The sequence below is a fragment of the Pteropus alecto genome, unplaced genomic scaffold (assembly GCF_000325575.1).
Source record: "Pteropus alecto unplaced genomic scaffold, ASM32557v1 scaffold16, whole genome shotgun sequence".
In the NCBI taxonomy this organism is placed as follows: domain Eukaryota; kingdom Metazoa; phylum Chordata; class Mammalia; order Chiroptera; family Pteropodidae; genus Pteropus; species Pteropus alecto.
This window is the reverse complement of record NW_006438867.1, coordinates 3113816-3134907: the sequence shown is the minus strand read 5'-3', so window position 1 is coordinate 3134907 and position 21092 is coordinate 3113816. Positions and strand designations below refer to the sequence as shown.

General features: G+C 43.2%; 1 protein-coding gene and 1 pseudogene across 3 annotated transcripts in view; one reads left to right on the top strand and one right to left on the bottom strand.

Annotated features, from left to right (window-relative positions):
- The window catches only part of DCLK1 (doublecortin like kinase 1), a 323350-nt gene that overhangs the window by 91731 nt on the left and 210527 nt on the right, over positions 1-21092 (bottom strand). For all 3 annotated transcript variants that reach the window (XM_025049488.1, XM_025049489.1, XM_015592429.1), the window contains exon 4: positions 8226-8342. In XM_025049488.1, the coding sequence (XP_024905256.1) occupies positions 8226-8342 (117 nt within the window). The remainder of the gene's footprint in view (positions 1-8225; positions 8343-21092) is intronic.
- On the top strand, positions 13073-13191 carry LOC112482978 (annotated as a pseudogene).

The following is a 21092-nucleotide window of genomic DNA, read 5'->3' as shown; positions in this document are numbered from 1 at the left end:
GTCTGACATTGGTGCGCAGGGCAGATGAAAGGGAGAGAGGACGGGAGGCAGGGAGGGGCCCAGCGAGCCAGCAGCGTCTGTAGCCTGTGAGAAATCGGAGTCCTAGAACAGCATCGCGGAGAGGAAGCCAGGAAGACCGGTGACAAACTCATTGTAGAAGGCGAGGGGGAAAGGAGTCAAAGATGATTTCAGGGTACAAGGAAAAGGATGTTTAATTCCACAATAAAACAAGATCACCTGGAACCCTCTGATTTAAAATTATGGACCTATGTCAGCTGGAATCCCAGAACGGGCTATGGTTGTTAGGAAGGAATTAGTTGCTGAAGGCACCCTGGATTAGGGTGGGAGAGGGTCCTGGGAATGAATGGCTCTGTGGCCCCTCAGGTCGCCCGGTGGGTGCTTGGCCCCCACCCTACCAGGTGCTGCAGGACAGCCTCCCCGTAGAGTGAAGCGCGGGAGTCGGCAGTCCCATAGTGACTCTCAGGGACGACAGGGCCAGAGGATGCCCCGAGGACGCCCCACCGCCCTCCGGCCTTGCCTATGAAGCAGATCTGTCGCAGGGCACCAGTGGCGTTCTTGCTGCCAGATCCTATGACCTCCTCCAGTTCTCACGCTACCTGACTTCTTAACATCGAACGTTCCTGGCCTCTCCCTCCACCTCAAAACTCTCTGCCCCTTTGACCTCCGTGACCGCATTCCCACTGTCCTCCTGCCTCCCCCGATGTATTCTTAGAACTGCAGGTGTCCCCCACGGTTTCATTTTCACCCTTTCTTTACAAGTCTCTCATTGGGGTCGGGAGAGAGATATCTTACATTTCTATTATTTAAATCACTACTGTATGCCAAGGTCTTCCAAATGTATATGGTGAGCTCAAATCTGATTAAACACAGTTACTTATTCCTAAATATTTCCAAAGCCACTGCCACTCCACCTGTCTGTCTCATACAGGGCTCATTCCCTGAGTCTCCTCCTCGGCTGGCAGGCCTGCCCTCCTCTCTGGTTCCCCTCTCTCTTCCTCCAGCCTCACATCCAGTTAAATCGCTGGTTTCCTTCCCTTCTGAAGCCTCCCCCCTTCTCAGCATGGCTGTTTAAATTTTGTCCTGCCGACTTCTTTCCAGGATGACTGTAGTGGCCTCGTGGACTCTCCCAGGCCCTCGGCCCCTCATGTGCAGCCACCCTCTCTACCACTGCATCATTGTTTCTAAAATGCAAATAAAAATTAAATCATGGCTGTACTAAAAATCCCCTCTCACCCCTTAATTCCTACAAGAAAAAGATGCCCTGTGCAATCTGACCTCAACCAACCAAGATGTAGCCATCTTCTCCAACCCTTTCCTATTCTATTTCTCACTTTTTATTGAACTAGCATCTGTTCCTTAAATAGACTTTCATGGCTCGATGCCTTAACGCACACCGTGTCCTCAGGTGCTAACGCCTTCCTGGCTCTTATCCTTGCAGGTTCCTTTAAGTCTCGTTTATAAGTCCTTTTCCCTTGGAAGCTTCCTCTGACGCTATTAATGAGATTTAACCCCTTCTTCTTTTGGGCTCATAACACTTACAACACAGTTATAGTAAGTGGTATAGATGTTTGTCTCCCAACTTGAAAGCAAGAGCTGTGGTTTAATTGTCTTTGTATCCTTGGAACCTAACACCTGCCTGGAAGACAGCAGATGCTCAGGAAATATTTATTTAATTAACAAGAGGCATGAACAGGGAGGAGTTTATAAAAGGAGCCGATGTAGGCTGCTGCCCCCATGTGGACGGTGGGTCAGGATAATGGTTCAAAGCTTTGAAGAACATCTTTGGAGGTACTCATCTGCTGAGGGTGAGCCCTAGGGGGAGTTGATGGGTGTACGGAAAGACAATGGAAGGAGGACCAGGCTTTATGCATCAAAAAAAAAAAAAAATTATGAAAACACAAGGGATGAATTAGCCCTCTTGATCTTCTTGGTGCATTTTGTTTTCAGCAATTCCCTTGGAACCCCAAAGTAGAAAAAAGTCCTCCATATAATGTATAAGGCTGAAATCTCTACACTAAAGGAAAAGACGGAACTAAAAATTAATAGCTAGTGATCTGCCTTTGAAGGTGTTTGATATAAATTTTAAGAGTTGACAAATTGAACTAGCATGCTGATTAAAATTCTCTTTGCTTCTTTAGCTTTGATTCTTGTCTTATCTGCATATGTCGCATAAAGTACTTTTATGTAAAAAAGTAAATTTGAATAGCATAAATAAAAAGACTTCAGGATTTCTAATCACATATAAGTATGTTTTAAGCCCGGGGAGGACGGCAGGTGCTTTAGTCATGGTAGAAAGCCATTGACTAAGGCACCCCGCTTTTCCCCCGTCAAACGTTCACCCTTGCACCTCCAGCACCCAACATTGCTAATCTATGGTGGGTCCTCAATGCATATTGAATGAGTGAATGGTTGTTGGCAGGAGTGTTTCCACCTTAGTTAGACTATAAGCTTCTGAAGGGCAAGAAAGCCCATCAGCTCATGCTTGAATTGATGGGCATAAGGTACCCACTGGGGCTCAGTATGTTTGCCACGGTTTCTATAAAGAGAGTCTAAATAGAGGGTGTCATTCTATGAGAAAAAGTTGGCCGTCCATCTAAGTAGGAATACAAACTCTATAACAATAAAACAAGAAAACTCCAAAGTTCTTAGAAGAGGTCAAAATGTTGAAATCTGTAAGTTTTAAGGAGGACTACAGCAATGAAAAATTCAAGATAGGTAGACATGGTTTTCTTATACTTTTAATATTAACAAAATGATATAAAGCAAACTATCTGTTCTTACTGAAAACAAATTGCTGCATTTTATATTCTTATTTTGGAGCTATTTTGTTACGTTAACTTGTATGGATGAAGGAATTTGTTTAAAAGAATTTCACTTTTAAATTACACATTTTATGAGACGTCTGTGTTCCAAAGACCGACACATGTGAATAAAGATTAAACACTCTTTATGATGTCCTTGTATACTCTTGCTTCTTGTAAGAAGCAACTAAAACCATTTCCCTCTTTCTTCATGATAATGCATTCAATGTCCCAGCACACAATTTTCTGGGGGATCATTATTTTCTTATGTGTTAGTAAAGTTTCTGATTTCTCTTTTTTCCTAGCTCCAATTGCCTTCCCTGGGCTCTCTCTGTTATGGAGACTAATAACAATTCAACAGGTATGTGAATTATGTTATCTATAAATTACGTAGGGGGCTTGACCCGTATGCTTCTTGAGAGTAGAGTCTGTTTCTTTCATCTTGGCATTGTTAGCGCCTAGCAAATGTCTGACACGGGCAGACCTGTGCTTGTAATGTGTAAATGAACACCTTACATTAATAAATCACCTCTTTACTTCTTTTAGTGCCAAGAACAGGAATGGCTACGGGACAAAGAGAAGATTTGTCCATAGAAGATTCTCATTCTAGTTCTACCGCTGGCATATATCATGAAGGTGGGGTGAACCATTTCATCTTCAGCAACGCCAGTATCAGGACTAGTACTTAGGCATCTGTTGCAAAATGTTATGATGGTGTAAATTGCAATCTTAAACCAGGTGCTGTATCAGTTACTTCCTGGAGGTCAAAGTTTAATAAGCAAAGGTGAAGAAAAAGGTATCAAGGACTGCCAGCCTGCTGTGTCTGGAGCACTGGAAGCCCAGGCACCAGCCCTGAGCTGCCACTGTCATCTCTGTGGCTCCAGGCCGAACAGTTCCCCTAGCCCTGCCTCTGCTTCCTCATTTCTAGAACGGGCTATATTATTATATAACAAATAATAATATCGTGTTACTTGTTGTGAGACCATTGGGAAAAAGGATTAATTATTTGTTATATAATAACAATATTATTATATAACAAATAATAATATCATGTTACTTGTTGGGAGACCATTGGGAAAAAGGATCAAAGAGATAAAAGTCCTGATTTTTCATTTAAATATAAGTTAACAATAGCAGCATGGCATAAAAACTGAGCAAATCTTAACTTTATACTATGCTTTAATCTCTGTGTAACGTAGGAAGAAGATATGGAAGTAGAATTGAGAAATTGAAGTAGAAATCATTTCAAACTTTAAGTTAATATTTTAGGAGGAAAAACAAAGATTCTTTAATGTGAAAAAGTCAGGTTCATAGTGGCGATCGAGATTTGGAGCAACATCGATGCTTAAGAGGTACGGAAGTAAAATGATTCACATCCCAATCTTATGATTTATGAGAAACAATGAACAGGTTATGCAATGAAATGGAATGGTGATGCAATCGATATAGAGCTAATTCATTGCTCCTTCCCATTGGATGTAAGAGCCACACTTGAGTAGAGACAAGAGTCTGCGGCTAGCTCAGTGGAGGGACCCAAGGCAGAGGGTCCCCTGACATCCAGCAGCCACACTCGCCCTGAGAAGGAATGGGAATACCATTAGACCTTCTCGAACCCTGGGCTTAGGTCTCAGGGAAAGGAAGTGGTCTTGGGGCCACTGGCATAATCCATGCATTTGTGACTGCGTACTGCTGCTCTGTAAACCCTCTCTAAATTAGAATTATCCAGAGAAAGGTGGTAAGCTTTGGTGGCAAGTCAGACTCAAGAGAAGGTCATTGTATATTATAAACTGTTACATAACCAGGAAATGGCTGTATCGCATATCTTCTAGATCAAAACGTAAGAAGTTGAAAAATTTATTTGCATAAAAGACTCATATCAAATAGAACATGATCAGTGCCATTCGATTAATTTTGAACTAGCATTTAACAACACCTTGAAAGAAGTGTTAACTTTTCAAGAACATACTGATTTTGAATGAATTTGGATTCCACTTCCTTCATGGAAATGATACTACCCGGCATGGCATACCTATCCCAAATTCCAAGTCTGTGCTGGTCAAATCGATCAGGTTTTAACTGGAGTTGAAAAGGGCATCAGGGAAACCACCGAAAACAGAAATGCTTGTTTGAAGCAGGGTATTGATCGTGAGGTAATGTGTCCTATTCATTTGAAACTTCTAAAAGTAATATTTCAAATGTTGGCAGTAACGAATACAAATACATTGAATACATTTGCCTATCTGCTTTTCTGAGTTTCTGAAATTACTTTTGGTAAATGATATATTCATCTATATTTATAAGATTATAATTATATTTATAAAATTTATATAATCTTAGAGATACTGAAGAGTGACTATGTTCCCAGTTACTTCTAAAGTGAAATAATCTCCTGTATTCATTTTTTAATGAGTTCAGTTTTTAATCTTTTTAAGATTGGATTCATGATTCTTTCTATTTTAACTCATATTTTAGATTCTTTTTTTTGGAGTAAAGCAGTCTCTTCACTTTTTACAAGGTAATTTCTGAGTTGCAAAAATCCTCTCTCCATGTTTTCCTCCTGTATCACCCCACTCAATCTCAGCTGCCACATTCACAGACAGAAAGTGTGCAGACATTTTTTTCTTGCATCCAGTGGAAAACCTTAGCAGCAGACAGTACCTACTCCAGGGCTCATGATCCCATTCTCCGACATGTACACAATAATCTGACCTGTCCCCTACCTTCCTCGACTTATGGGAACAAAAGGAAAAAAAAGGAAAGAAACTTCCACTCAAACCCCAGAGTATCTATCTTCCTACAGCTCTTAAAAATGAAACCTGTTAAAAATAACAACAAAAAGTTGATGGTCATAGTGAGTACTGAGTCTCTTGAAATATCTGGACGGTAAAAGCCATAAGAATTTGGCTAACTACTCATTATTAAATGTCCCTCCCACCACTATACCTAATATTTAAAAATTCATGGTATATACACTAAGAGGAAGAAGAAAAGAAAGGTTAAGTAAACTCTGTCGATGTCAGAGCTGACTTGGACTGGGAACCATTTTTGTTTTTAACATTGATGTTTTTTAGTCGTATTGATAATGTTCCAGTTAACGTGGGGCTCCTTTCTCCTTCACATCCTTTTGTGATTGCCCTAAATAGCCAAGTTCTAGGGGCAACAGGCTGGCTAAGCTCATGGCCTCTTTCTTACTGCCCCATGGGAGTTCACCCTACAGGCCAGGTTTGCTCAGAAAATGAGAAACGGCCATTGATTAAGGCTGAATATTCTCCAAAGAGCTCGGTTTTCACCTGTCAGCAGCTTAATGAACAAGCTAAGGTCTTCCAGGGGAGTTGTACACGTACAGTTCCGCATCACTCTCATTTTGTGGTGGCCCAGAGATGTGGGTATAGGTGGTGTGTCTCTTGAAGGGAGAGAATTGCCCCAAGATCCGTTTTTAGGGAAGGGGTGATCTTCGGACAGAAATTCTTTCTTCTCTCAGGTGATCGGTTCTCTAAAGACTGGCCATGGTGAGGAGGTAGAAAAGGTAGCTGCCATCGGCCACTCCCTTTTGTTCACTGTTCTCTTGATCTACATGTCACGTGATCTAAAGGTCTGCCCTTGGGTTGCAAGGGTTACAGATTGACATTGTCACTCAGAAGCAAGAGGGGAGGTAGAAGGGAAGTCATGTCCATCATGCCAATAAATGAAAATGAGCAGGCCATATCTTTTACCATATATTAATCCAGAGTCTAATGACTTCCTGCATTTATTTCCCTTCTGTTGTTGTAATTCAGTGGTTCTCAAACTTGGGTGAGCGTCAGAATCACCTGGAGCACTTTGGAAAACCCAAGTTGTTGAGCCCCCAAGTCCAGAGTTTCTGATTCAGTGGGTCTGGGGAGGGGCTCAAGACTTCGCATCTCCAACGAGTACTCAGGTGATGGTGATACTGCTGGTCCAGGAGATCACACTTTGGGAACCACTTCCTTAACCGACTGTTTCTCGGCCTATGGGCCACAGACTATGTGATTAGAATCACCTAGAACACTTGCTAAAACAGAGGTTTATGGCCTGAGTCAGAATCTGAGCAGGGCGATCAGGATGACAAACTCTACCGAGTTCCCAAGCCATGTTTGTGTAGTCTAAACATTGAGTCTTACCACCTTACCCTTTTGCAAAGTCTCATTTTAGTGTTCATCCAATCTGGGTGAGTGGTGTCATATTAAGGGAGGGGCTGTCAGCCCACTCTTAAACCAGGAGGGTGAACAAGCTGCATCTCAAGCGCCAGCCGCGTTCTGAGAATTATCCCCTGGCTGGTTATGATGTAGGCCATACTGTGAGAAGGGGACATTGACAGCCCACTGTTGCCACCATTAGAGTGAACATCAAAGGAAAAGAAGGTCTTTGGACACCTGTCTAGAGAATGGTCATAAGCAGTAGCGCCCCAAGAGGAGGTGACTCTTAGGGAACTGAGAAGGGCTGGGTGCTCTAGCTCTCCAGCCTACTCATAGTTTCTTCTTCCAACACGCACTTTGGAGGGTTCAGTTTTGCTGTTTATTAGGAAACACAGACTGCAGCACCTCCATTTTCAAATGTGGAGGTTGTAACGTACACAGTGGTATGACAGCTGGTGAGTGACGCCAGAGGCGGGCCTTGTCGTTCATCCTTCGGGGCCCATGCTGTCGAGTATAAAGAGACCTCTGTAGAGACCCTACAGGTCTTTGCCCTTAAGAGCTTCTCCGTCTTCATGAAATCAAGTGATTATCACCTTGACGTTTATATCATTTAATAAATAATTCCCTTTGATAGTGAAGTAGACCTTACACCGAAGACCAAACCAAACCAAACACAAAAACAAAAGCAACCAACTGACTTATGTCAGTTTTAAGACCAAAGAAGGAAAAGGCCGAGATGCTCAAACTGTGAGTACACATCCTGTTCCAACACCAGCACTGGAGCCCACGAGTGACAGGACACAGGCTGAGTCACTGCAGCGGTGCCTGCTCCCGGCCATTACTCTCACTGCCATGATGGGGGCCAGCGTTAAACTAAGATTCAGCAAATACAAACTGGAAACTCTTCATAAACAGTAGCAGGTGGAATAAATACTTTCACAGAGACTTCTGGAATTGGAGGCCCTTTGCCTGAAAAATTAATTTTTGTGGCAGAAATTATGCAAATGGAGAGTATGCATCTATCTGTGGGCAAATCTGGGTTTCCTGAGTCTTCGCTAAGTTAGTTTTCCCAAGTTCGATGTTTTTTCTTACAGCCAACATGTTAGACACTGGCAAATCTGTTCCAGCACTCTAAAATGTTCTAAAATTATAAACTGGAATCTGTACTCTCTTAAACCCTCACACCCTCTGCTCGTCACCATCAGAAACAAGGCAGTTTCTTCAAAGCCTCCTGTGCTGCTTGCCTTACCTGAGCTAGTCGATGCAGGGGACTTGCTGCGCCTGGAAGGTCCTGGGCTCTTGGTGGTGCTCCTGCGGGAGGACGAAGCTATTTTGGTGTAAGAAGTGGACTTCACCACTCGACATTCTGTGGAAAGAACAACAACCACACATCACGATAGGGTCATGGCACACGTCATCCAAAATGCACACTAAGCCTGAGAGTAGAAATACACAGCCACCCTCAGTCACCCCTCCTTCCTGCCAGCCCAGAGCTCCTCTATAACAAAGGAACCAAGAAAGCAACGAGAAAGGGCATCGTGGGTGTCTTCCACATCAGAGTAAACAGTACTCCGAGGCTTCTAGTTTACCTTCTTTACAATGATATTTTGGATACGTCGGGAGTAACAGGCTGGTAAAGAGGTAATTTTGTTGGGTTTCTCTCTATACACCGATTTATATATATAGGTCTCTTTCGGGATAAATTGTTTTTTCTTCCAAGAAAAACATCAGGCAAAAGGTCAACCTCATAAACCAAGATAGGAAAGAAGAGATGGAACGTTCCACCCATTATGGAAGATTCCACCCGTCCCGAGGTTATTGTTCCTGGGGGGTCCTTGCAGGAACAGCTGTGGGGCTTTACCAAATGACAGCATTTGCTCAGAAGAGGTAAAATCGGCGAAGAGACGACTTCACTGTGTGAGCCTCTGCAAACACATGACACTGTCTGTAAAACGGTTTTTGGACTGAGGCTGAGAAACGACTTTGCTTTTACTAGATTTAAATCCTTGGTATTTGTGTTCATTAAATTCAACACTAAACATCTTAAATAGCGAAGAGCTTTTGACTTCTCTCCCGGTGAGCTGCACTGACCAATTACGATGTGCAAATCCACACATCTTGTTCTCGAGAAACCATTTTTAATAAATTCAAATATTTTTATGCTTGTAATGATAATGTTTACTGTAGTCAGGAAAGTATAAATAATATTTAAAAAATACCCATCAAGTGATACTTTTTTTGCTGGGTGTTATCGAACTTTAGAATGTTTTTTTACTCATTTATATATTTAAACAACATTGGGATTAGTCTGTATATCTCCATCTGTTACCAGCCGTTTTCACACCACAATATATTGTGCACATCTTCACTCCTTCATTTAACGGTTATAGAATGTTTTACTGCATGGATGTGCAATAATTTGCTTAGCCAAATTCCTACTGTTGGACATTTAACTTGTGTTCAATATTCACTGTTATAAATAACGACTCATTAACACCCTTGAAAAATGAATGTGCAGTAATCTGATTATTTCTTTACGATAGACTTAGTCCTTTGCACCTGAAATTTAGTTTTTAATAACTAGAAACCTTGGGGCATATTGTACATGCTCAAAATACTTTCAGAATAAAGTGAGATTGGGAGGTCTAAAGGGAAATGCTTTTGAAAAGCTTTTAACAAACTGCCCTCCAGACAGGCTGACCTAAATTGTACTTTCATGAGAATATGACGGTGGTCATTTACCTGACCCCTCACTGAGGGTAGGTATTATCTTTTCAAAAACGCTTTGCTAATTTCAAAACAAATATCAAACTTCATTGCTTTAAATCTAAATTGGTTTCATTGCCAATAAAGTTGTATATTTTCCCCATGTGCTTATTAGCCATTTGTATTTCTTCTTTTGCAATTATTTACTCATATCTTTTGGCCACTTGCAATTGGGATGGTCTTTTTCTTATTGGTTTGTAAGAATGCATTCTACATTAAAGTTTTATTCCTTTGTGTATCATGTTATAAATATTGATCTTTGTAGACAGTTGCTGAAATATGGTAGCCTTTTAAATGCGTTGCTTTTTAAGTACAGTAGTTTAAAATTGAAATCTCATCTATTAACTTTTCCATTATGTACTTTTAAGTCATCTTATGCTTTAGTAACAAAATCGTAATTTCTGATCTAATTGTGAGGCCTGACTTTAACTGAAATTTTCCTTCCCTTTTTATACAATTTCTAATTCTCTAAACTCAGAACTTGTTTCTTTCCCTTCTACATTCTGCCCGCCTCTATATAAACATCTTTTCCTATTTTTCCATCCCAACAAAGTAGTTCATATTGTTCAGTAAAGAGGAAATATAACTGGATATGAAATATAAATGTTAACAAGACCGCAATTAGGAGATAGTAAGACTGTTTCCTGGAGAGCCTTGTGAACTGGACTCTCGGGGGTCAAAAGAAGAGAAAGGGTTTAAAAGAAAAAAAAGAAGAGGAAGCAAATTCTGCCTGGAGCCGTTAGTATTTGTGGCTTCATAGGTGCAAGCTGAAAGGAACGGATCACGGCATTGCTGAGTGTGTCCACGCCCCCCAACAGTTACTTGGGGACCCTTTTGGTGGCCGTTTTGGTTTTCCAGGGTGGCCCTGCAAGAGAGTTCCATTTCTTAAGAAATTTTTTTAAAAAATCTATGCATTTGGACATATCGGCAAAAATTAAAAGACAGAAGTAAGCAAGAAACGTTCACATCAGAAGATATGATCAAAATTACAAGGCCCATTCACGTGGGGTGATAGCGCCAAAGGGTATGTCTGTAGAAGTTTCAGTTCACAAAACAGAATTTGGGAACACGTGATGAGGACATGCGATCTGCTCAAGGCTCTGTCCGCACAACTGACAACAAACACATCCTGGAGTTGTCCTAGCCTTTTGGAAGGATGTTGGCAACCAAACAGGATTGCTGTAATGTGGCTGGTCCACTGGCACGCTTCCAGTTAAATTTTTATCAAGTGCCCACTATGTGCCTAGCGCTGAGTGCTACAGGCACATGGAGAACACACACAGTTCTGGAACCTTCAATGCTTACCACCCGCTAGTGGGGTATGGAGTTTCAACCAGCAAGCTTCTTTATTTGTTTTCTGTTTCACGGACCTCATGTTTGAAAAATGTTGGTTTGTGAAACAAATTGCTTTCAGTAATAATATGTTTTCTCCTTTTAAATAAAAATCAGGGCTATCAAGAGGGCAGGATGACCGGGACTTTTTATCCTGGGTCATGAATGTCTAGAGTCACATAAATTTAAAATATGATTTAAAAAGCTCAGCATCTAGTTAGCAGGAACGGGTAGTTAAAATAGAAAGCTCCCAGATGGCGCACGCTGGTAATAACACCCATCTGTGAGCCACAACATGAATTAAAAAGTTGATTTTGGGGTTTGTCGCATGCTGTTTGCCACAGGTGCCAGAATTACTAGTTATGGCTTTAACTACTATAACAGAACCAATCTTGCCACACTAAGTTGACATTTTTCCAGCTACCACAAAGAAAGTAGGTATTTTAGTTAGGCAGCTTAGTCTTGGGGCAAATGTAGGCGTTTCATTTGATTTTTGAAGAACTGAAAAGAACTGTGGGCTCGTGCCATGCTGCTATAGCTTCTCTTGTTTCTCTCGAATTTAGTTCTCACCATATTATTAATCTATCAAAAGTGTTCATTTACTAGTCTGCCTCCTCAGCCCTTGTTCCATTGGGTACTAGCTAGTTCTTGACGTATTAAAAAGCATGTAATAGCTTTTTAATACGTCAAGAACTAGCTAGTACCCAATGGAACGAGGGCTGAGGAGGCAGACTAGTAATATTCAATAAATATTGGCCTGAATGGTTCTCGATCCTATAACTACTTTTGTGAACTCACACTGTTCACTGAACTAATCCAATCTCTCATTTTACACATGAGGAAACAGTCTCAGAAAGGTCAAATAATTTGCATCAGAACCTGGCTCTTGGATTGGTGGCTTCTCACCACTCTGGTAGCTGATATTTTGGCCTAAGTAAGCTGTTCCATTGTGAATAAAGGCCGGAAATTTTCTGTCGGTGCCCATAGTCGGGGGCAGACAGATAGACAAGTGGGTGGGGTGAAGGGTGGGGAAGGAAAGCACATAACCAGTTCTCATATCAACATTAAATTAAAAATTTAAGATCTTTACTAATGCTATAATTCTATCAAGATGTTTATTGCATCAAAAAAAAAAAAAAAGCTCTCTTTCAGAAGTGAAGTTATAATGAAGTAATAGTTTGAGGGATCAAGGAGTCCAAAAAGTAATTACAAATATTATAAATCTATACCACTTGCCTTCATGAGTTATACTGGGGATTAGAATAATTCTGAAAGGTCGAATAACAGAAACAGAAACAAAACAATTGTAGTAACTGCTTTTTCCCCCTAGGGTTAAAATAAAACCAGTTGAAGAAAATCGTAGCACCAGGCCATAAATTAGTGGGAAAAAAAAAAAGACTACAACCATTTTTCCCATTAAAGTTTAGCTTTTAAACATTTTAACTAATTTAAATGGAATGGTATCCTAAAATGGTGAAAAATATAATAAAGAAGGACAAATGTTTAATTACTTTAGAGAGAATGCCAAAATCTTTGTGAGCTTAAAAAACTCACAATTTAGAAACACAGAGTAATAGGCTCTAAATGGCCCATAAAGTAGAAAACCTTCTGTGTTCTCACAAAGGACATTTTCACAGCTTCCAGCAAGGAAGAAAACAGCCAGGGCCCTCCATTCTCCTTGAAGAATTTGCCTTTTTGGGGTAATCACTTCATTTTGATACTCTTGGCACCTTTGCACTCTCTGAGGACTGGGGCAGTTCCGTTGGCTGCAGAGACACTGGACAACACCGACACCCCTTAAGCAAGATGGTATTGCAGGACTGTAGGTAAACCACTTAGAGGAAGCTATGGGATGGTAATTTCTCTTGCTACTGAAGATGTCGGCCTACCCAAAGTATAGAAAATCAGACCACACACATTAATCGGTTCCTGGTGACTGAACCTTCCTTAGCAAGCAAGCAAGGTCTGGTTCAATCTCTGATTTAGAAAGCCCCTCTAGTCTACAGCCATGCTACCCTGAACACGCCTGATGCCGTCTGATCGCGGAAGCTAAGCAGGGTCGGGCCTGGTTAGTACTTGGATGGGAGACCACCTAGGAAGACCAGGCGCTGTAGGGGTAAAAAAAAAGAAAGCTCCTCGATTCAGAATTGTAAGGGGGAAAGTATCACCGTTCCATGGTCTATACTAAATCAGCTCCACAGATGTCCTCAGGATTTGGTAAGAAAGACATTAAAACGGTTCCAACCTTTGCCCAGGACCCTGGCTCTAGAAACCGGTGTCTGTGATACCATATCTGAAGAGACAACCAGGTGTGGATGTGTGGGGAGGAGACTGGAGAAGGAGACAGGTCCCCGGAGGCACGAGAACCCCTTTACACAGTTTCTTCCCCCACGCAGAAACAGTTGGTGGGTGGCTGGAGTGTTGTGACAGGTGCTAAAGAACAGCAATGATTACAGGTACCTGCTTGGTACCAGGCAGGTGCCAAGAGTTCACCTGAGTTCATGCAGCAGGGACCTTTGGAGAATCTTTAACGAGGCAAAGGTGAAGTCCCACAAGTGTCTAGACAGCCTTAGTGACAAAGAATGTTGTACTTCTCTAATTCTTTTTAAAACCCGCCAGAATAAAAGCACTCTCAGGCAGAGGCCTCTCAACTGATCTCTAGTCTAACTAAGTTCGGTTGTTGTAAATTGTTAAGAAAATGGGCAAGTTCATCTAGAAGGAACCATTATGAACAGTAGATGCTCTATGCTTTCTTCTCTATCCTGATTACAAAGATAGGCTTCCTCTGAACTTGGCAAAGGTACAAAAAGCCTCCGAAGGGAACAAAATTCTTCCTTGTGGTTCTATGCAAAAGAGACAGAAAGCACATTTAGTTCTAGAGAACTTTTATGAAAACGACACAAATTCAGTGGCCAAAAGAGAGAATCTGCAATTCTGGCTAACTCTTGAACGCGTTGCTCTCTCTTGTTCATTCTCTCTGGGTTGGAAGGAACCCTCTGAGAATCTCAAGGTTATCGATGGTTACCAAGTAAACTCTCTCCCTGATCCATGAATATCCATACTCTCTTCCTGTCTCCATAAGTGGTTGTCCAGCTTTCTCTTGAGCACCCCCAGTGCCTGAGGGTGTCAGCACCTTCTGTCTCATGGTTTTAAGAAGCTTTGAAATCCTGATTGGCCTCCAGATTGCCAGCACGGGTGAGTTGAACAGAGCATTCCTGGTATGACTGACGACTAAAATTTACTTCCTATAGAATATAATGATGTCCACACTTCACTGTAGCATTATGGGAAAATCCAAATGCAGGCTCCTAGCGGAGAGGGTCAGCTACATGCTCCAAAGAGGACTGAGGCCCACCCTCTCGTTTCTGTGCCACTTGGATTCCAAGTCACCCCGACAGCACAGTGAAACTCCCATCCCTATTGGCTGTGGGGTTTGGAACCAGTGTTATAACCCTAAGCTGCATATGTAGCATGTCTGGAATAAAAACAGTCAAGATCAAAAGACAGCAAACCATAGTTTTTAAAAACAAAATACACAGCAACTGACAGGGAACAAAGGCATCCTCTGGAGTGGCTTAGCTGAAGAGCAAAGTCCCAGAAACTGAGATTTTTAAAAATACCTTCTAAAAATATAGCCACGTGAGCCTGAACCCAGTACCCGGCCTGGCGCACCACCACTTTGAGAGCCAGCTGGGCACTCCCGACGGTACACACGTGCGCCTCATGGCCTGGCTGCTCAGCTGTGAACTGGACACGAACCAGCTGGGACACTTACTGGCTGGAGTCGAACCTTCACGTAACATCTGCAGGAAGCGCCACGGCACTGGGATTTTCTGTACTAACGTCTTGAGTCACCTCTCAGAGCTGGTCTTTTGATGGCCTGACTGGTTCCCTTCTCCGAACACTTCCCTTTTTCTTAACAGTCAGGTAAAAGTTAATTTTCCCCTAAAAACAGTCGAGAGTTATGTGGGGAGTCCAGGGTGGCTGGGCAGTTCTGCTCTAGGAGATTGCTTGGGAACCTGGGTTCCCACTATCTTATGTTCCGTCACCCTTGAGTGTCCTCAGCTGGCTCATTTGCAGCCTCTGAGTTCCGGTCCTGAGAGACAGGGGAGAAAGAAGGAGGCTCCGCACACGCTGTGCCTCGTCCTGTCTTTATTTCCTGAAACCAATCTCACGCTTTCCTTCTTCCCACACGTCAACTGCACTGTTTAGTGCCTGTTGCTAGTTGCCTTCCTGGTCTCTACCCACTAGATGCCAGTAGCACTTACCTAATTGTGACAACCTAAAATGTCTCCAAGCATTGCCAAATGCCCCCTGGCCATTGCGGGGAGCGGGGAAGGGAGAGATGTCTTGCCTCTGGCCGAGAGCCACTGCTTGATCTCTTCATTAGGCAATGTTTCCTGAGGGTCTTCAATTAATTCTTAAATTCTTCTTTGAGGGTGTTAATGAAGTCATCACCAACCTCCTGCCTGGGTCTTTAAACAATGCATCCGTACATTCTTTCTTTCTGTAGGTTTGGCCAATGTGAACTGATAGTTTCAGGGTATAATGCATCCTCTGCAGTGTGGATGATGTGCTTGGCGATCGTGAAGGTCTTTCCATTATCTATTAACATCGGATTAGCACCCACTGCTTTATCCATTCCTGAGAACAGGGGGCCTTGAAATGCCAGTGGTTTCTGAGTTGAGAGTCTGGAGGATGGGGGAGGTCACAGGGTCACAATATAAAGACTTCCAGGCTGTGCTGTGCAGACCTGAGCGTTGCAGAAAGCCAGGAGCGTTGTCTGCAATCAGCTGTACTCCAAGTCAAGTCCTTTTCTTTCTAGGTGCTACTTGACTTCTGCAATGAGGCTGGCTTGCCAAGCCGTTTCAGTTACGTGCAAGTAACCAGGCAGAAGGCTTCTGTTCTTACCTCCTGGGACTTGGAATTTGCAACCTTGTTCATGAAGCCAGACAGCGTTATTTCAAAATGATGCAATCGTGTACTCTTTAGCTGCTTCGAAGTCAGGACCTTGTCTTTTTGAAAGTCTAAAATATTAACTATAGTTGGTAAGTTTGTTTTCCCCCAAAAAAGCCTGACTTCATCAGCATTAAAACTTATCTTTGAGGGCAGCCTTTTTATTTTTTTCTTTCTGTGATTGTTTTGGGCTGTTTGCTCTGGATCCATTGCCTCTTCATTGGCTGAGGCAGCCTCACCAACGACCTTCATCTTTTAGAAAGTGAAGCGGTTAATGAAATGGAGATGCTCCCCTTGGCTGGCTCTGAGCTTCTTCTCATTGGAAGCCTGTGTGCCTTCAGTGGAGGTCTGAATGAATTGTAGTTGCTGACGGCCTTGCTCTCGATGCGTCACTGCTGGTAGGTGTCTGCATGTTCCACACCGTCTAGTCCAAAGGTGATGACCTCTCACTCTCCACTGAAGTCTGACCATGCTGAGACTGAATATACAAACGGCCAATGGCGGGGCCAGGCAGAGAAACGGAACTCTGACCCGCAAGCTGCAGCGAGCTTCCCAGGTACCCAACCACGTTTCTATGACCAGCCAGAAAGCCAGCTGCTCTAAGTCTGCCTTGCAGGAAGCCAGATTGCTATCTCGAGTGACAATCTAGGAAGCTAAACAATAACCCTGAGAAGAACCAGCCCCAAAGGGCCAAGACTCGATTAATAACTGACAAGTTCCCTAATTTTTGTCCCTGCTTCCAACTTAGGACCAATCGGAGAAAGTCGAATATGCGCCCTACACAGTCACATAGTTAGTCCGCCTCCAGTGTCCCCAAGCCACCGATCAGGCATGCCTGCCTTTGGTCTCTGCCAAAATGCAGATGACAGTGGCCGACTTGTTTGCTTTAGCTCCCAGGAAGTGCTTCAGCATGGTGTCATTGGTTGGTCTTTCTTAATTATCACAACACACATGGCTCTTCCTCTTGGCTCACCATAAAATGAAGTAGCTAACTTGAGTCGAGTGACACACTGTAGGAAATAGGTTTACTCTTATCCATCAGAATAATGCCCCCACCCTCAGGGGAATGAAGGCCACCTGAGGGACAGCAGGTGGACTGCTCCAATCCCAGGCTCCGGGCCTCCTGCTCTGGGGTCACAGGCATAACACTGCACACCAGCCGATTTCCATTTCTTTCTCTCTTCTCCAAAGTGCGTGTATTAAGTTCCTGTGATTGCCATGACAAGTTGCCACAAATTTGGTGGCCTAAAATGGCCAAATTTATTCACCCATGATTCTAGAGGCCAGGAGTCTGAAATTAAGGTGATGCAGGGCCACAGTTCCTCGGAAGGCTCTCGAGAAAAATCCATTTCCTGCCCCTTCCAGCTTCTCGTGGCTCCACGCTCTCCTTGGCTTGTGACTCCATCTCTGCGATCTCTGCCTCCATCTCCACATGGCCTTCCCTGTGTCCCCGTGTCATCTTCTGCTGCAGATGTTTGTGATGGCACGTCAGGCTCAGCTGACCCACCCAAGGTAATCTCGTCTCAGGATACTTGATTATATCTGCAAAGGTGCTTTTTCCAAATACGGTTGATATTTATAAGTCGACATCTCTGGGTGGCCATTCAGCCTTCCACAGCATGTATGACACGACTTTAGGACAAGGTTTTCTTGAGACTTTTTGTCAAGAAAGCTGTTGTTGCTCCCTGGCTTAAAAACCTCCCATGACTCCTTGTTTCTCATCCCTGGCACAGCCCATGACAGCCCTGTATACCTCAGTTCCTCTCGCTTCCTTCCTTAGACACTTTTAGTTTCTTACATGAAGTACCTTCCTGCTCTAGGCATTAGATCACGAATCTCCTTACACAAGGAACAATTCCTCCTACTACCGCTTCCCTTGATTAACTTCTGCTCACACTTCCTGCTCACCTTAAATTTATCCACTTTGTGAGTATTTACCAAGTCTCTGCTGTTTAGAGGGGCCAGGGCACAGTAATAAATCAGAAGGCAGGGTCCTCACTCTCATGGAATTTATACTCTAACAGAGACCTTAAGAAATAAGAACGAGAGTTGATTTTGTAAGCGTTTTGTCAGGAATTAAAGGGATGATGTGACAGTGAGTGGCTGAGTGACTAGTTTCTCTATATTGGTGGTCATAGAGGTCTCTAGGAGTAGAGGATGTTGAATGTCACTTTGAACACAGGAAGGGGCCAGCCATGGGTAGATTAGAGGGAAGATGGAGGCAGGAGCCAGATCAAGTCAGGATTTGAAAGACCAAGTGAAGGGTTTGGATATTTTTCTAAGTCAGATGGGAAGGTATAGAAGGGGTTTAAGCAAAGGCATTCGTGATCTGATTTGTGGGTCTAAAAGATCACTCTGGCTGCCGTGTGGTTGAAAGATTTCAGAATGGTGAATCTAAGTGAGAACGGGTGGTACTCGGATGAGGATGACGGTAATGGAAATGGATGGAAGAGAATGACTTGGAATACGATGTGGAGATAGAGTCCACAAAGCTTGAGGATGGAACTGTTGGGGTTGGAAGTGGACAGGACAATCCCAGCTTATATGATCCTTGTCAGGTGTATTTCTGAGTCCCGCTGAGTGGTCTGCATAATGTTTCATGTGCCAAAGGCAGGAGAGGCCAAGAGTTTACCAAGGTCCATTGTCTTCCTTCAGAATAAAGAACACTTTTCCATTTTCTAAAAATGCAGAATCCTTGTCCTTCCCTTGACCTACTGAGTTAGAATCATGGTACGTGGGACCTGGGGTATTAAAAAATCCCCAGGTGACCTCACAGGTGTGGGTCCACAGAAGGAAACCTTTTGCCATCCTCTGATATACAGATAAAATCACTGAAGAAAATCCAGAGGCTCAGAGCTTGAAGTAACTGTGAGACGAGGCATTTGGAACAAAAGATTAACTAACAGTATGAGGAGATAAATTAGCAAGACAAATCAGTCTTGAAAAAGCAACAAACATCGGTCCTACTTAAATTTGGTCCCAATTCAGATTTTTAAAAACAACAAACTACCATGCTAAGACCTAGCTGAAAGCAGTCTTTGGAAAAACAATGAGTTCACATTTATTAACGACTCGCAACCACCTGGTTTTCATTAGCTACAAGATAAAAAGGATCTAAAAGCTAGGTAAGAAATAATAAATTACCCAAGAACCAAAGGGTAGAAAATGGGTACGAATGAATTTCTCCTAGAGAAAATGAGACAAAAGAAGCAAAAAAAGAGGGGGTGGCGGGGGGAGAGGGAGAGGCAGGTTGAGAGGGAGAGAATTCAAGCGCGAGCACATTAAGTGTGAATTGAAATAAAATTTGCGAGTCTCTCCACGGGTAAGGCTCTTTTATCCCGCTGACTGTATCCCACTCATGGGGAAATGAAGACAGGTGAACAGGGCCCAGGAGGTCTGGAAGCAGTCTCACCAGGAAAGGCGAAGGTGTGGGGCTTCTGGGCAGTGCACAACCACGACAGTTAAGATTGCCATTCACAAAGGGTAAGGTTTTGTTCTGAATTGTCCTGTGCCCCCTTATCGAGATTAGGACTAGTCATAGTTCAGATGATGATGGGGTTCACCCTACTCCCATTAAAACAAAGTCACAGGCTCCGTGCTGTCCAACAGTTTAGGCCACCGTGCTTCAGGAAGTTCTGGAGCTCGGTGTTGATGTGGTCCACACCACCAGCCTCGGCATAACCAGCCTGCAAACCTCCTGCCCCACCCCAGACCCACCGAACCAGGATGTGCGTTTTACCGACGTTCCTTGTGATGTGTATTCACATTAAAGCTTGAGAAGAACTGCTCTAGCATGGTGGTGGGGTACCGTTAGGTGGCTGATTCTGATCTAAGGGAGAACGTGGAAAACCACAGGTTCCTGCGCCCAAGACTCTGGTCCCCGAGGGTGGGTATCTGCACCTCAGCTGATTTTGGTTCTGACACATGAAGAATAATTTAAGAAACAGAACCACAGATGGTAAGTCAATAGGAACTAGTGACTTTAGAAAGAATTATATAACAGACATAGCCCGACATTTAATTTAGGGAGCAATATTTTATGGTAGTGTTTCTAGACTTTTCTGATAAGAATCACTTGGGTGTTTTTAAACATTCACCTTTCCAGGCTGCTTCTCCAGACGTTCTGATACTGTGGGTCTGGGATGGGGGTCTGAGGATTTACACAGATACGTGAGACCCCTGCGTGTTTCCTATGGTTCACCGGAAGGGACGTAGTGCAAGAGAAATACCTACGTGCCTGTGAAGAGGGCACCGAGCATGGCGGGCCTGTCCTGGCCAGCTCATCACCTGGCTGGCTAACGCAGGAAAACCAGGTTCCAGGTGGGGAAGGGGCTTGGCTATGAGGGAAATTTTCAGAAAGTCACATACCCTCAACAGATGTCCTGGGAAATGGACATCAAGCCCGACTGGGAACAAACTGTCCGCCGGGCAGGAGTGCCTGCATTAGAAGTGAAATCAGCTGAGCCTCGTCCTGTGGAAGCACATCCAAACCTGAGTCCACACTGGGGCGATGAGACTTTGTGGTCCCTGCTTTCTGGTCTTGAGGTAAAGACAAAACTTGGGAAAATAATTCTCCAAACGAAATCATCTTTGAGCCTGCCCTGTCATCTCAAGGAGGAAAAAATAAGCATTCGACAGGGAACCCAAGGGAAGAAATCCTATTAGACCAGGATAAACATTCAGACTCTAGTGCAGAAGAAAGCAATCAGAATGTCATGATAAATGACAAGCTGAATGAAGTTACATGGTTATAAAGGGATCAAGTGATACTCAAGAATAATGACGTAAATCTACTTCTGAGCAAAGTCTCATTGGGATAGGATTTAATTTAGAGGTTTTGCCTTCAAGGATTAGGGACAATCACAGGGTTTGATAAAACTCAGCTGTTTTAGAGGAGAAAAAAAAATGGCATAGATGATAGAGGTTCTGTTCATCCCTCTGGCGACCAAATCAAACTTGTGGCGGAAACAAGGAGCAGCAGTAAGGAAAAATCGCCTGGGATCTAGATGAACAAGCCATTCAACTAGGAAGAAATCTAAGAAATCACCCTGCAATGGCAGAA